This window comes from Phocoena phocoena, chromosome 1 (assembly GCF_963924675.1).
Source record: "Phocoena phocoena chromosome 1, mPhoPho1.1, whole genome shotgun sequence".
Taxonomy (NCBI): domain Eukaryota; kingdom Metazoa; phylum Chordata; class Mammalia; order Artiodactyla; family Phocoenidae; genus Phocoena; species Phocoena phocoena.
Genome location: NC_089219.1, coordinates 22,741,948 through 22,758,185, shown reverse-complemented (window position 1 = coordinate 22,758,185; position 16,238 = coordinate 22,741,948). Strand labels below are relative to the sequence as shown.

The following is a 16,238-nucleotide window of genomic DNA, read 5'->3' as shown; positions in this document are numbered from 1 at the left end:
AAGGAAGGGGTCTCCAGAAAAGGAAACAGCGGAGGCAAGAAGTGGGAGGAGGCAGAAAGGAGGCCGCTGCCTCAGTGGAGCCCAGGCAACAGCCCAGACGCGAGCTCAGGCGCAGGAGCCCTGCGTGCCGCGCGGGCGGCAGGAAGGCGACCGCGGCCTCGCTCTCGGACCCGCAGGGATGAGGCCCCGGGAGCCGAGGCTCGACCCCACCCACTGTGGCCTCCTCGGGGACCCTGGCATCCTCGCGGTCGGCCCACCGGAGGCCCCGCCCCCAGCGTTGGCCTCGGTCGTTCCGGAGGATGTCCGGTCGCCGGGAGCTGGCAGAGGGGCTCCCGGGGTCGCTGATGCCATCCCTGGTCTCCTCCGCCGAGCCACAGGGCCGGAGCCTGGGTTCGAGGCCCAACTGTGCAGTGTGGCTCCGGGACCTGACTCTGCCACGCGCAGCGGGGTTGGGTGGCCCAGGCCGGCGACTTCCTCGAGTTCCCCCTCCCCGCCCCGGGCGCACAGCAGGGTCTCATTACCGCCCATCCCCCTCCGCTAGCGCCCCGCGTGCCGGGGGGGGGGGGTCTCCGCGGCCGGGGGGAGGGGCGGGTTATAATGAATCCCAGGCCGGAAATTCCTCCCGAGGGGCCCGGCTGGGCTGCGGGAGGGAGGGGGGCCGGCGCTGAGGCTGGCAATCTGCCCGCACCACCCCTCCTCCTCCTCCTCCGCCCCCCGCATCATGGAAACTGGGCCGCCGGCCGACCCCCCTGGCTCCGCTCCACATTCCTGCTTCTGGGGGCGGGCGGGGCACGAAAGCTGCGCTACCCCCTTCGGGCCGGTCCGCAGGGGAAGCCGCGGACCTCCGAACCCTCCTTCTGATTTGGGACGAGCACCGCCTCCCCATTCCAGCTTGGGCAGATCTTCGGGGAGGTTAGGGAGACCGGCAGGACCCGCGACACTCCATTCGATTCAATCAACTCTGAGAACCTGGTTCATCTCTATTTACCCTCCCCCCCCCCACGTGATTACTCTTCATTAAGCGCTCGTGGGCTTACCCCGGGCTGCGCCCGTATTGTGCGCCCAGCCCTCAACGCCGGATTTTCACCTCTCAGCATCTGGCGAGGCAGACACCATTATGCCCATTTTACAGGTGAAGGCAGTGAGGTTCAGACAGAGGAAGGTTCAGATAGTACGGTCGGGCGGAGCAGGAACTCCGGCCACCTCCTCCCGGAAGCTCCCCGGACGGCGCTGGGCATCTGTAGGCTCTCAGATGCCCCCAGATTCCTCTCCGGGGCGACTGGAAGGAGGGACTCTGCGAGACGGGGGAGGGCGTGCGGGCTTCGAATCCTGTCTGCTCGCTCAGGCTGTGGGGCTGGGTCTCAGTTTCCGCACGTGGGAAGAGGGCGCCCGCCCAGGTCTTCTGAACGACGTTAGCGGGGGACTCGAGCCCCCGGATCCTCCGAGTCACCGGGCGCGCACACAGCGCTTACCTGCGAGCCTCAGACTTGAGTCGCTGCCTCCTTCCAGCCGTGGGGCCTGGCCGGGTCCCGGCCAGACTGTCCCTGGGGCTCCAGGAGGGCGGGGCCAGGGCAGCGCTAGGCGGGGCCGGGCCAGGGGGCGGGGCCGGGGGCCGGGATTCCTAGGAGACCGCGGCAGTGCCGCGAGCCGCGGCGCGCGGACTCGGACCCGGACCCAGCCGGGTGCGGAGGCGGCAGGTGAGCAAAACTAGGAGCCTGGGGTTCGTCCCCCACTTTCCCCAACTTTTTGTTTAGCCTCTCCCTCCAGATGGGCGCTGAGTGGGGGGTCGGGAGCCCGGTTCCCCCTTTCCCCGGAGTGTGGACGCGCGGGAAGGCGGGACCCCGGAGTGTCCGGGATCCAGCCCCGAGCAACTTCCCGAGACATGGGACCTTCGGACTGTGTCTCCAAGTTTCTGCCTCTCAGGGGTCCCCAGCGTCGACCCACGCCCTCCAGAGTCTCAGGGTCTCTGAGCATGTCCCCATCTCTCTGCAAGCCTCCGCTTCCCTTCCCGCCAGGACCCGCGGTGGCTCAGGGGTGACCTTTCCGGAGCTGGGGCCGGAGCGCCAGCTCTGGCCTGGGGCGGGGTGGTCATTTCTCCAGTTTGGGTCTGGGGAAAGGGCTCCACACTCAGAGACCGGGGTGGGGAACGGGGCTCGCCTCCTCCCAGGACGCTCCCGGGTCTGAGCAGAGAAGTAACCAGCGTTGGGTCCTAGTAGAGCCCCCGTCCTGTGTGGCCTATGACCCTGGCAGGCCCCTCCGCCTCTCCGGCCCGCAGTTTCCCTCTGTGAACACCAGGCTTTGGACGCGGAAGACGCCGGGGCTCTATGCTAGGCCCTGGGCCTTCAGCGCTCCTGTCGGAGGCAGGGATGGGGTGTCCTGCTTTGAGCTTCGGGGGTGCGAATGGGGAGTGAGTAGGGTAACAAGGCCTCCTTCCTGGAGCCTCGACTACGGGTTCCAACGTTGCAGCTGTGGAGAAACCAGACTGGGGCAGTGAGGATGCACCACTGGACAGTGAGGTGCTAACCCTCCTCTCCTGAGGCCGGAGCGCCCCGGCCTGGGCACGGTTTCCTCCCACATCCTCCCTTCCGTGGGGGCCACACCACACGCAGCCCCGCGACTCCTGCCCGGCCCGGATTCACTCCTCAGGTCGCAGGCCAGGCCGCACCAGCAGCCGGGAGGGGCTTAAGCCGGGCGGCCCAGACCCTGCGGCAGCCAGAGGTGCAAGGGCGGTGCTGCTCCGGCCGGGACGCGGGCCACTGAGGCCTCGGGCGGTGGAGGCCGGAAAGGAGGCCAGGCGGCTGGAAAGGGGGATGTTTCATCCCGAGGAGCCCGAATTGGAAACGCTGCAGCCTGGGGGAACAGCGTTGCCCGGGCTGACAGGAGAGACAGGAGGGGAGCTCATTTGGCAAGGCCCGGCGCCCCGCACCCACAGCCCCCTGCTTCCTGCCCTGGCGTTAGCCCGGCCGCTGGAGGAGGGGGCGGCCTCTTCTTCGCGGAGTTTAAAGAAATCCTGGGCCAAATCTGCCACTTGTTTTGGTCAGAGCGGTCTTCTCGGAGTCTAGCTCAAGTCTCTCTTGCTGCAGCTTCAGTGCTGACTGAGGAGGTCTGGAAGGAGGAGGCGGGCAGGAAGAGGCTGGAGGCCGCGACACCCGCTCCTTCCTTCCCTGCGGTACTTGAAGCGCAGCAGAGAGGAGGTGGGGCCCGCGAGCGACCCCAGCGGACCCGGGCGGCTGAGTGCCCCCTCCCTCCTTTACTACGGTGCAGCCACCTGCGGGGGTGAACTCGAGCTCGGGCGGCACTTACCCTGGAGACTCCGCTGCCGGGGGCCCCATACCTCCCGAGGCCCGGGACCCGCAAGCTGGCCAAGAGGACGCAGGCGGCCGGAGCCCCGCAGCCAAGGATGCGCCAAGGAGCAGCCCGCGACCCCCTCCCTGGTCTCCGCCCGCGGGCCCGGCCAACTCTGGCTTCTGCCGCGCGTCCCTGGCTCGGAGCTCCGCTGCGGAAAACCCGAGCGGGGGCGGCTCCCCGCCTCGCAGCCCGGGAAAATCCGGGGGTGGCCGCCAGGGATCTCCAAGCGTCCTGGGCCAGGCAGCCCCATCTTCCCTCCCGGATGTGGGCCCCCGACCTGGCGCTCCGACCGTAGGCCCGTCGGTTCAGTCCCTGCCTCCCACCTTCTCTCCGCAGAGCGCCAAGACGACTGAGAGATGACGGCTGGGAGCCCCGGAGACTGCGGGGAGGTGCGGAGGAGCCCCGAGGGCCGCGTCTCCCGCCTGGGCCGCCGCCTGGGCCGCCGCCGGCGCCCGCGCTCCCCGCCCGAGCCCCTGCGGGTGCGGGCGCGGCTGCGGCTGCGATCGCCGTCGGGGGCGTTCGCGGCGCTGGGGGCGCTCGTGGTCCTGGTGGGCATGGGCATCGCAGTGGCCGGCTACTGGCCGCACCGCGCCGGGGTCCCGGGACCCCGGGCTGCAAACGCCAGCGCGCCCCCCCTGAGCGAGCTGCGGCGCGAGGGTCGGGGCGCCGGCCGGGCCCACGGCCCGCACGAGCGGCTGCGACTCCTTGGGCCCGTGGTCATGGGCGTCGGCCTGTTCGTGTTCATCTGCGCCAACACGCTGCTCTACGAGAACCGAGACTTGGAGACTCGACGGCTTCGTCAGGGGGTGCTGCGGGCTCAGGCGCTCCGACCCCCGGACGGCCCAGGCTGGGACTGCGCTCTCCTCCCCAGCCCCGGCCCCAGGACTCCCCGAGCCACAGGCTGCGTGGAGCCAGAAAGCTGGGACCTGTCCCCGTGTCGGGGTACCTCACCAGTCCCATCAGTGCGGAGTCTGCGTTCAGAGCCTGCTAATCCTCGCTTGGGGTTACCTGCCCTGCTCAACAGTTACCCGCTGAAGGGCCCAGGGCTGCACCCACCCTGGGGTCCACGGACCCAGACTGGCCATGTGATTATCACCGTGCAGCCCTCTGGTTCCTGCATTGAACATTCCAAGTCTCTGGATCTGGGCCTTGGGGAGCTCCTGCTTAGGGCCCCAGCAGCTCGGGACTGTGCTCACCGAAGCTGGCCACGGCTGGACCGCCTTAGTCTGGGGGGTTACGCCAAGTTGGGAGGAGGAGGGGACTTGGGGGCCCGGGTCTGAGGAGCAGGGGACAGCCTGCTATGAGGCTGCAGCATGGACCATGGTACCGGACTAGGATGGGAGTCCCAATGTCTAGTAGATGCTTCAGTCACATCCCAGACTGGGAATGGATGCTCTGGCCCCAGCAGCTGCTAAGGCATCCTGACTTGCATGTCAGCAGAGAAATGCCAACTGCACAAGGGTTCAAAAAGCCGGAGAGAATGTGTTTTAACGTGGAATCTGGAGACCAGCATGACTCAGCCTTAGGAATTCCTTCAGCCTCCAAAAGTGGCCTTAGCCCTGGACAGGTACCTGAGGGGGCTGGAGGTCCAGGCCAGGGTGATTGGGAGATGTATCTGGTGTCTTGGCAAACCCAAAGTGGTGGGCAAGGACCCTAAGACTTGGAAGGTAGGTTGTGATGTTACAAGCTGGGACAGGCTCCCTCCAAGGTGGCACTAGTGATAGGGTTTGCGCCTCTGGGAAGATGGGCAATGGGGTGGAGCTGAGATGTTCCACCGCCAACTGGGATGGAGACTGAGCCTTTAATTCCTACCACGTCAATCCCTCCCCTCCTCAGCCATGCAGGGTATATCCCACGAGGGCTACACTACTGCCAATGCCTTCATACTGAGGGTCTGGCCCCTCCCTTAAAGAGGTCTGAGAAGCCCCCCTTCTCTCCTTTGTCGTGGCCTGTGCCACGAAATTTCCCTCCAGTTGGCAAAAAGCATATGCCAGTTCCCAGAAATCCTTTTATATGTTGAAACTGCATTTTGGTCAATGTGGACACCTTTAGAAAATGGCTTGGATTTGGGTCTTCCTGTCGCACGTTTAATTTTTCCCGAGTTGCCGGTAAGAGAAGAGAACTTTAAACGTTGATCAATCTTCACAGAGTCCTTTTTTTTTTTTCAAGTTTATTGAAAAATGCAATACAAGAAGCAAGACCAAACAGTATCTAAACACTACCACCACTTCTCTAACTACAAAAGGCCAAAACGGCAGACCTAATTATTGCCTATTTAATCTAAGGATTTTGCCAATTTGATTCGGCTGGCATAGTTCCTATTTTGTCAAGAAATGTAAACAACTACTTGATATGATTCATAATTTTTTTTTTTAATTTACAAAGCTCCTTCATTTTTGTCACCAAAATAAAACATTTGAGAGAGATCTGTAAAACCAACCAGCCTGGGGCTAAGATCCTGGACAGGTATTTCCCACGAGCCTTCCTTGGTATTGGTCAGGCCATAGCCCTGCCTCCATTTCCCGAGGTGGACTGTTGCTCCCTCACCCTCAGCTGCCCCGCAACACACGGTGGGGGACTGGGGGTGGGCAGAGGCCCTGACAGGTCCCTGCAGCCAGGCTCTGTGGGCCCTCAGCGGATAAATTCAGGTCCTGCTTTGTGGGTGGGTTGGGTAGGTGGGTGGCAGAGACCTCACGTGGCTTGGAAGAAATCTTTGTTTCTGAAGTGAGATAAAAATAAAATTGCAGTGAGAGTTGTTCCTGTGCTGTGTCTGAGTCACTTTAGGAAAACTGCCAAGTTGTTGACACTGGAAATGAACGCTTCTCCCCTCTTCACCATTTCCACCTGGACAGTCTGTTTTTCTTCACACACACGCACACACACAGTTGCAGAAAGAAAAAAAAAGATCCAAACAATTGCCAAACCCCAAGTTCTGTAACCAGAGAGGGAGGAAAAGGAAAGAGGCGTGGAAGGACACCCCTTCCAAGTGTTGGCTTGTCCATATCATGGCTTCTCAGCGCCAGAAGGGCATTGGAGATCTTCTGGTCCGACTTATAGACAAGGAAGCAGGCTGAAGTGAGTTGGTGACAGGTTGAGGGGAAGTTCAGGCCCCTGATTTGTGGTCCTAGGCAGTGAAAGTGGCCACACTGAGCTGGATGGCACAGAATACTCAGTGTGCCAGGTTCCTGACGTGCATGCTGAGCCCTCTTCCTTTCCCCATCTTCGTTCCACAGGTTGCAGCTCTGCAAGCTCTGGCAGCTCTTCCAGCAGGACAGCTGGCCATTGGCAGGTGAGCTCACATCGCATGCCTATATGATGTGAGCTGGATTTCCAACCTCACCACCGCTCTGGGCAACAAAGCTCGGGCTTGGGCACGGCCTGGAAAAGCCCCATCGTTCCAGACCGTATGCCCCAGGCCGTCTGTCCCTGAGACAGGGCACTCTCCTTCCCCCCCGAAGCCTGTCACATATCCCACCTGAGCTCTTCCTGTCCCTGCCCAGAGAGAGCTACCTGTTGGTTAGTAACAGTCTCAAGTAAGTACTAAGAGAAAAACGCACACTCGTGAAAACAGTTCAAACCAACTGAGTTTGTCTAAACAAAGGTCAGCCAGCAGAGACTCCGGAGACGTGCTGCGGGCTGGGAGCAGAGGCTGTAGACTTCTCTCCTGCTCACCGCCCTGGAGCCCCCAGCCACTGCTGACTGGGACCCACTGTCCACCTCAGGAAGCTCACTTTCTGTCCTAGAATCAGGATTCTAAGAACTTGTAGGTAGATCTGTTTGTGGGAAGCAAGCTGGAAGATCAGAGAGGCCCTACTGAATAAAAATGTCCCCTAATCTTTACCAGGAATAGTGGGATTGGGGACATCAGTCCTCATTTTCAAAAACAAAAACAAAAAATTAAACCCAAACCCACCGCAAACATCAAGCCACAAAACCTGACAGACCTCAGATGGCAAGTGGGGATGAGTGGAGCTGGTGTTTGTACCCCTTGTCAAGTGGGGTTTTGTGGGGAGCGTGGCCCCTAAAAGCCAATTCCCACGCTCCAGAAGGGTCTCTGCAGGCAGGGGCCGGCCTGGACCACGATCGCCTCCTCTCTCAGTCACATCATCTCTCACCCCTGGATTAAAGAGAGAGGCTCAGGGATGTTCTCCTGGAAATACTTCTTAGCAGGATCCAACTGAGGTAAACTCCACCACTCCCTCGTGTGAAGTGCACATTCCCAGAACTAGAAAACCTTTAAAAAAATCTCGCCAACTTTCTTTGTCCAAATCACCACTAAAAATGTGCGGTCAGTGCTTTTGGCCCAAAGTGCCTATTTTTCTGTGAGTTTTGGTCTCTCCTGAGATGGGAGGTGGGGGGAGCACTTAGCAGAGCCACTGCTTCTGATGAGGTAAAAGGGGAGGGAGGGCAGGAAGGTGAAGGCCACGGATATGTTCAAACATTCACAGTATCAGATATATCTGAAGCAACTTCTTATGTCTTTGATCTAAAGAAGCTCCAAAAAGAAAGAACAGGAGAGAGGAAGGAAAACAATACTACATTCTTAGCAGAGGCCTCTGCCTCCCCATACCACCCTCAGCAAAGGGACAGGGACATCTTCCTGGGGTCTCTGGATCAGGGCAGCCGCCCTGCCTGACATTCTGATAAAGTTACATCACTGGCTCTGAGAAAGGGCTGGTTTATGAAGTTTCTGCTGCCATCTAAAGGGTATAAACTAGAGGAGGAGCAGGGAAGCCCCATTAAGCTGGCTTTGTCCCCCAACACAGCTGACAGAGTCATTGGAGGATTTCCCAAAGAATGCTGGGGACCCTGTCAGTATAAATGGGGGGAGGCTGGGCTGAAGGGGTTACAAACCACCCCATAAAAAACAAAAGGCTCTTTAAAAACAGTCCAAAGAGTGAAAAGTTGAACAATTTCTGGTATCACAATATAGAAAAATGTATTCAAAAGGATCAGTGATATCTAGAAGACTTTCTTGGTATAAACTCCAAATAGAAAATGAAATTGCTTTTCTGGTGGTTTAGAATCAATCATTTTAAAAGTCTGAAGTCTGACTATTGCAGGTTAGCTTCTTTATCATTCCGCTGGTTTCCTCTGGGACGGGAGATGGGCAGGGAGCCGGGGGAGGGGGGAGGGTAGGACAGTTCCTAGAGGAAAGAAAGAAGCAAAGTTTTAAAATCCCGCAAAGGAGACTGCTACCCAGTCCCAGTGCCAAGTTCTTGTGGCCACAAGTGACAGTCAGGGCCTGAGCGGTTTTACAGGGCCCCGTCCTACCTGGTGATTGATGGCTTCTTCAAGTTATTTGTAAACTACTTGTAGGCATGACTTTATCTGGAACCCTGGCTCCCAAAAAGCAGCTATCCTGCTTCCAACTCTCTAGTCTGGCCCCAGAGCTTCAGCCCTTTCTTTCCTATCCCCCAAACCCTCATTTCCAGACAGCTAGCGCTGCTTTTCTTGGTTTTGTTCTTCTCCTCTGGCCCTCCCAGGTCTAGGCTCAGAGAGACTTGTGACAGCAGAGAGAAGTGGGGGGAGGTGAGGTGGAGAAGCTGGAGGATGCGTGAAGATTCAAAAGGTGGGTGGGATTTACATCCACGCTTGGTGTATCTCTTCCACCCCATCACTGCTGACACCGCTGAGGGCAGGAGGAGACCTAGCTGCTTTAGTTGGAGCCAGATACTTAATGACCTCCCCCATCCTCCTCCTCAGCCTTCCTCTGCCTTCGGTTTATCAAGTCCCAGCGTGGACACCTCTGGGGGGATGGCTCCACTCCACAAGCACGGCCCGTACCTGAGCTCACTCCTCAGAGATCTCGGTCTCCTGATGGACGACCACCTTGGTCACTGACATGTCTGGGTGCTGCTCCTTTGCCTCCTTGATGGCCTGTACGAGGACCTGAGAAAGACAGAAACAACGTCCATCAGGCAGAAAGCAGCCTGGCTGGTGAAAAAGGCGGGGGTCATAGGACACCATTTCTCTTTCTGTCTACAGAACCAGAGCAGCATGTAGGCTAAGCCAAGCTGATGATGGCCATACCCACCCTATCCTGCTTAGGGAGGCTCCTGGACTAAAAACACAGACACAGGGAAAGCTTGGAGCTGTCTCCAAGGAAACAGGGAGGGCCTTGAGGGGTGACAGCCTGGGTGGCTCTGGGAAGGTTCACTCAAGAAAGGGAGTCTAAAGAACAAAGTGAAATCTGTGTTCAGCGTAGGGTAACCGGGAAGCTCAGAACAGGAGAGGAAAATAGCGAAGCATGCTACAAAAAGGAAGAGATGTCTCTGGCCAAAGTAGAGACAAGAAAGGAAGAAAGAGTGGGAGGGCCCATGACATGCCACATACTAGCCTAAGTACATTACTTCTTATTATTTACTTGATCTTTACAGCTACTCAATGCGTTAAGGCATATCCTTAATTCCATATTTTAGACGCGGAAACCGAGGTTCAGCGGTTAAGGTGCTCAACGTCTCACAGCTAGTAACACAATGGGGATTTCCACTTAAGTCTATCAGACTTTGCCACACTGTTTTTTAGTTTCAGAGGGAGGTGGAGGGGATGACGACCCTATTTTAGTATCTGGAGGAGTTTTGATCATTTTAGAAAAGCTGAAGGGAGCACAGGGAAAGTCAAAGAAGAACAATGACACGACTACTCCCCTTGGGCTGCAAGTCGCTGAGCCTCAAGCTCAGAGCACCCCAAGGTGGAAGAGCCCAACACAGACTTTGGGGGATGGTGGCATGGGATTCTCAGTGACAGGCCTCCATCAGAAAGGACTCTAGCTAGATTTGACCAGCTGACTGTTAACCCTGGCTGTTAAGACTACTTCTAGGAGGGACGGGAAGAAGGGAGATCCCTCTTTTGGTCTCTTGACTCCATGAAAGCCGTTCTTGGCACCGCTACTTCTACAGGCCCCTGCTCAGCCTCCCTCAGCTTGTTTGCTCAACCAGTCTGCTCACGCTTCAAGGCCCAGCCCAAGCCCCTCTCTGGTTACTCTGGCCGACACCCCTCTCTCTCTGACAGCCTGCACCTTCTTAAAGTGCCCACTCCCGATCCAGAGTGCACCACATCTTATCCCTTCCACATGTCCCTCATGTCTCAGAGACTGAGGGACACTGGAGCACCTCTCTGAGCTATCAAGTGTGCTTGTCCTTTTGTCCCAATAACCCTGAAAGAAACCTATGATAATCTTTATTTTACAGAGGGCAAAACCACAGCTCAGAGAAGTAAAACAACTTGCTCAAGGACACACAACCAGTAAGTTGCAGAGTCAGGATTCAACCCAGGTCTGTCTCACTCCAAAGCCAAAACACCTCCCTATGCCACCTAGCACAGATGGAGCACGTGGCAGGGGCTTAGATCACATCAGGCCACGTAGGTGAGTGCAGGCTGGTAACACGGCAGCATCCCTTGCGCTGGGGCAAATAGACTGCAAGGCCTCCCGCTTGGGCGTTTTGCAGCCTTGATGCTGGGACCCTCAGCCCGGTGTTCTCAGCTGTCTCAACCCTGCTACCAAGGGAACTGTCAGCACTGCCGCTCAGTCTATTTTTTCTTTTTAAGGCACTCAGCATATCAGCATAAAGGCCACAGAACTATTGCTCCAGCACTCCTGTCAATGATTTCAGAAGCATTTACATGCAGTCTCTTCCACCCCCGCTTTTCTGTAGCTTTACTGTTCTAACCTCACCCAGCAGAGAATTGGGAACATTAATCCTGACCTTATTATTTGCTAATTGCTCGAAGCACACAATTAGCACCTAATTAACATAAAAGCATAGAATTTTAGCACTCAGAGGGCCCAGAAATTAGCTAGATCAACCTACTCTCTTTTAGGAGAGAACAAAAAAAAAATATATGGGAGGTAAAGTGATTTGCCCAGGGTCATACAACAAGTTAGTGATAGATCTAGGACAGAAATTAAGTTCCAGGTCTCCTGAGTTCCAGCCCCATGACACTGTGTCCCTTCTAGCTCGGCCCCTGAGGGTAGAGACTACATGTTGGTTTGATATCATCTACTGTCTCCAGCACAGGTTTGGGTACATGATATCCCTTGAACAGCAACAGCTCTATTTACTTGGAGCCCACCACATGCCCCACATTGTATATCTGTATCTCACTTGATTCTCACAACCTTGAAGGAAGATGCTATCTTACAGATGAGGAAACAGAGGCCTAGGGAGTTAGGGCTAGAATATGGTAAGAACTAGGATTTGAGTGTAAAGCCCATGTTCTTTGCATTACACTTCCCTGCTTCTCCAATCTACGGCCTCCATCCCACAGGCCTCAGTGATCCGACTCCCTTTGTCCTTCTTCTTGATTAAGAGCTAGCTAAGGAGCCTCCTTGGAGATAAAGCTGTTATCTTTTTTTTTTTTTTTTTTTGGCGGTACGCGGGCCTCTCACTGTTGTGGTCTCTTCCGTTGCGTAGCACAGGCTCCGGACGCGCAGGCTCAGCGGCCATGGCTCACGGGCCCAGTTGCTCTGCGGCATGTGGGATCTTCCTGGACCGGGGCATGAACCCGTGTCCCCTGCATCAGCAGGCGGACTCTCAACCACTGCGCCACCAGGGAAGCCCCGTAAGCTGTTATCTTTTGCAAACCAATTTCAGTGTCCATCAGTGATCCGTCCCCAGAACCTCTCCCATGCCCAGGATCTCAGCATTCCCACCTGATCATGGTCAATATCGGCATCTCCTGTGATCACAATTCGCTTTTCAATCCGGGTCTCTGAAATCCCACCTTTTACAGTCTGAAACAAAAGGGAGGTGACCATATGAGAAAGAAAGAAAGAAAAACCCAAACAGCAAAACAAAACAACAGCAAGAAATTAGTCTGAAAACTATACTCCAAATTTTAATCTGCTGCTGGGTACTGAATAGGGTAGCGTTCTCACACACTTGTTCGAAATCTTGGCTGGACCTGCTAAAATGAGCACATGCTTATTCCCTAGTATTGCTAAAACCTTTAATAAGCTAAACAGAAAGTCATAATTCTCTATTATTTATCTTTACCTTTTTCTTCCTCCCAAACACCAAAGAATTTCTGTGAGTAAACAAAACAGGTGTTCCTTTTTGCTCTTTTCCTATATATTTTGATTGTTTTCAAGAGGCAAACAAATCAGAAGACTATGAACAAAAAATGTCATGAAGCTTGAAATTAGGCTCTTTATTTTAAAACATTTTCATATTACTGATGTCAAAAGACCCTCAAATAATCCCCCCAGGGTAGGTAGGTTTCCCTACTTCACAGATGAGGAAACCATGGTCTAGACATATTAAGTAACTGGCTTCCAGTCATCTGTGTGTTGATGATGGAGGTTGGTCAGCAATCTAGATTTCTTATTTACAAGAAAACGCTTTTTCATCTAGTGCTACCACAAACATGGATTGTCTCTGATTTTCTGGGAGTAGTCCCATTTTTAGATACTTTGTCCCTCTTGCCCCCATAAACAATATTCTAATAATTTCAATAGTTCAGCATCCAAACTACAGTTTCCATGGCCTTGATCCTGGACATGACATAAAAATTCTTCGTGAGACCCTGAGTTCTGATATTTGGCTTGGAAAATATGGTTGCTTAATAATACCAACAACACCTGCCCTTAAACTGACTTTTTTAAAAATAGATCTTTATTAGAGTATAATTGCTTCACAATACTGTGTTAGTTTCTGTTGTACAACAAAGTGAATCAGCCATATGCATACATATATGCCCATGTCCCTCCCACCCTCCCTATCCCACCCCTCTAGGTCATCGCAAAGCACTGAGCTGATCTCCCTGTGCTATGCTGCTGCTTTCCACTAGCTAACTAGTTTACATTCGGTAGTGTATATATGTTGATGCTACTCTCACTTCACCCCAGCGTCCCCTCCCCCACCGCATCCTCAAGTCCATTCTCTATGTTTATGTCTTTATTCCTGCCCTGCCACTAGGTTCATCAGTACCACTTTTTGTTTTTTTAGATTCCATATATATGTGTTAGCATACAGTATTTGTTTTTCACTTTCTGACTTACTTCACTCTGTATGACAGACTCTAGGTCCATCCACCTCACTACAAATAACTCAGTTTCATTTCTTTTTATGGCAAACATTCCATTGTATATATGTGCCACATCTTCTTTATCCGTTCATCTGTTGACAGACATTTAGGTTGGTTACATGCTCTGGCTATTGTAAATAGTGCTTCAGTGAACACTGTGGCACATGTCTCTTTTTGGGTTTTTTTGTTTATTTATTTATGGCTGCATTGGGTCTTCGTTGCTGCACGCAGGCTTTCTCTAGTTGCAGTGAGTGGGGCTACTCTTTGTTGAGGTGCGTGGGCTTCTCACTGCGGTGGCTTCTTTTGCTGTGGAGCACAGGCTCTAGGCACATGGGCTTCAGTAGTTGTGGCACATGGGTTCAGTAGTTGTGGCTCAGGGACTCTAGAGCGCCGGCTTGGGCTTAGTTGCTCCGTGACATGTGGGATCTTCCCGGACCAGGGCTCAAACCCATGTCCTCTGCATTGGCAGGCGGATTCTTAACCACTGTGCCACCAGGGAAGTCCCTGTGTCTCTTTTTGAATTATGGTTTTCTCAGGGTATATGCCCAGTAGTAGGACTGCTGGATCATAGGGTAGTTCTTTTTTTTAGTTTATTAAGGAACCTCCATACTGTTCTCCATAGTGGTTGTATCAATTTACATTCTGACCAACAGTGGAGGAGGGTTCCCTTTTCACCACACCCGTTCCAGCATTTATTGTTTCTAGATTTTTTGATAATGGCCATTCTGACCAGTGTGAGGTAATACCTCATTGTAGTTTTGATTTGCATTTCTCTAATAATAAGTGATGTTGTGCATCTTTTCATGTGCCTCTTGGCCATCTATATTTCTTCTCTGGTGAAATGTCTATTTAGGTCTTCCATCTATTTTTTTAATTGAATTGTTTGTTTTTTTTTTGTATTGAGCTCCATGAGCTGGTTGTATATTTTGGAGATTAATCCTTTGTCCGTTGTTTCATTTGCAAATATTTTCTCCTATTCTGAGGGTTGTCTTTTCGTCTTGTTTATGGTTTCCTTTGCTGTGCAAAAGCTTTTAAGTTTACTTAGTCCCATTTGTTTATTTTTGTTTTTATTTCCATTTCTCTAGGAGGTGGGTCAAAAAAGATCTTGCTGTGGTTTATGTCAGAGTGTTTTTCCTATGTTTTCCTCTGAGTTTTATAGTGTCTGGTCTTACATTTAGGCCTTTAATCCATTTGGAGTTTGTTTGTTTGTTGAGTTTATTTTTGTGTATGGTATTGGGGAGTGTTCTAATTTCACTCTTTTACATGTAGCTATCCAGTTTTCCCAGCACCACTTATTGAAGAGACTGTCTTTTCTCTGTTGTATGTTCTTGCCTCCTTTGTCAAAGATCAGGTGACCATATGTGCATGGGTTTATCTCTGGGCTTTCTATCCTGTACCATTGATCTATATTTCTGTTTTTATGCCAGTACCATACTGTCTTGATTACTGTACCTTTGTAGTTTAGTTTGAAGTTGGGGAGCCTGATTCCTCCAGCTCCGTTTTTCTTTCTCAAGATTGCTTTGGCTATTTGGGGTCTTTGTGTCTCCATACGAACTATAAAGTTTTTTGTTCTAATTTTGTGAAGAATGCCATTGGTAGTTTGACAGGGATTGCATTGAATCTGTAGATTGCTTTGGGTAGTATAGTCATTTTCACAATATTGATTCTTCCAATCCAAGAACATGGTATATTTCTCCATCTGTTTATGTCATCTTTGATTTCTTTTAACAGTGTTTTATAGTTTTCTGAGTACAAGTCTTTCACCTCCTTAGGTAGGTTTATTCCTAGGCATTTTATTCATTTTGTTGCGATGGTAAATGGGGTTGTTCCTTATTTTCTCTTTCTGACTTTTTCTTGTTAGTGTATAGGAATGCCAGACATTTCTGATTTTTTTTTTTACATCTTTATTGGAGTATAATTGCTTTACAATGGTGTGTTAGTTTCTGCTTTATAACAAAGTGAATCAGTTATACATATACATATGTTCCCATATCTCTTCCCTCTTGCATCTCCCTCCCTCCCACCCTCCCTACCCCCTGATTTTTTTTTTTTATGTTCCTGATCTTAGTAGAAATGCTTTCAGTTTTTCACCATTGACTATGATGTTTGCTGTGGGTTTGTCATATATGGCCTTTATTATGTTGAGGTAGTTTCCCTCTATGCCCATTTTCTGGAGAGTTTTTATCATAAATGGATGTTGAATTTTGTCAAAAGCTTTTTCTGCATCTATTGAGATGATCATATGGTTTTTATTCCTTAATTTGCTAATATGGTGTACCACATTGATTGATTTGCGGATATTGAAGAATTCTTGCATCCCTGGGATAAATCCCACTTGATGATGGTGTCTGATCCTTTCAATATGTTGCTGGATTCTGTCTGCTAGTATTTTGTTCAGGATTTTTGCATCTATGTTCATCAGTGATATTGGTCTGTAATTTTTTTGTGATATCTTTTTCTGGTTTTGGTTTCAGGGTGATGGTGGCGTCGTAGAATGAATTTGGGAGTGTTCCTCCCTCTGCAATATTTTTGGAGAGTTTGAGAAGGATGGGTGTTAGCTCTTCTCTAAATGTTTGATAGAATTCGGCTGTGAAGCCATCTGGTCCTGGACTTTCATTTGTTGGAGGATTTTTAATTACAGTTTCAATTTCATTACTTGTGATAGGTCTGTTTATATTTTCTAATTCTTCCTGATTCAGTCTTGGGAAATTGTACCTTTCTAAGAATTTGTCCATTTCTTTGTGGTTGTCAATTTTATTGGCATATAGTTGTTTGTAGTAGTCTCTTATAATCCTTTGTATTTCTGTGGTGTCAGCTATGATTTCTCCTTTTTCATTTCTTATTTTATTGATTTGCATCCT

General features: G+C 52.2%; 2 protein-coding genes across 15 annotated transcripts in view; one reads left to right on the top strand and one right to left on the bottom strand.

The window, feature by feature from the left end:
* Window positions 1-1,605: 1,605 nt before the first annotated feature.
* On the top strand, window positions 1,606-6,100 carry TMEM200B (transmembrane protein 200B). The gene is made up of 3 exons (XM_065884547.1): window positions 1,606-1,697; window positions 3,084-3,169; window positions 3,685-6,100. Exon 3 carries the CDS (start codon window positions 3,705-3,707, stop codon window positions 4,626-4,628), a length of 924 nt encoding a protein of 307 aa, XP_065740619.1. The 5' UTR covers window positions 1,606-1,697; window positions 3,084-3,169; window positions 3,685-3,704; the 3' UTR covers window positions 4,629-6,100.
* The window catches only part of EPB41 (erythrocyte membrane protein band 4.1), a 203,282-nt gene continuing 192,559 nt past the window's right edge, over window positions 5,516-16,238 (bottom strand). For 10 of the 14 annotated variants that reach the window (XM_065884505.1, XM_065884507.1, XM_065884503.1 and 7 more), the window contains 3 exons: window positions 12,005-12,085; window positions 9,136-9,240; window positions 5,516-8,495 (listed from right to left, as the gene is read on the bottom strand). In XM_065884505.1, coding sequence (XP_065740577.1) covers window positions 9,142-9,240; window positions 12,005-12,085 — 180 coding nt within the window. In that variant the 3' untranslated portion in view covers window positions 5,516-8,495; window positions 9,136-9,141. Of the gene's footprint in view, window positions 8,496-9,135; window positions 9,241-12,004; window positions 12,086-16,238 lie in introns of those variants that run through there. The other 4 variants (XM_065884416.1, XM_065884426.1, XM_065884437.1 and 1 more) reach the window with 1 other exon arrangement.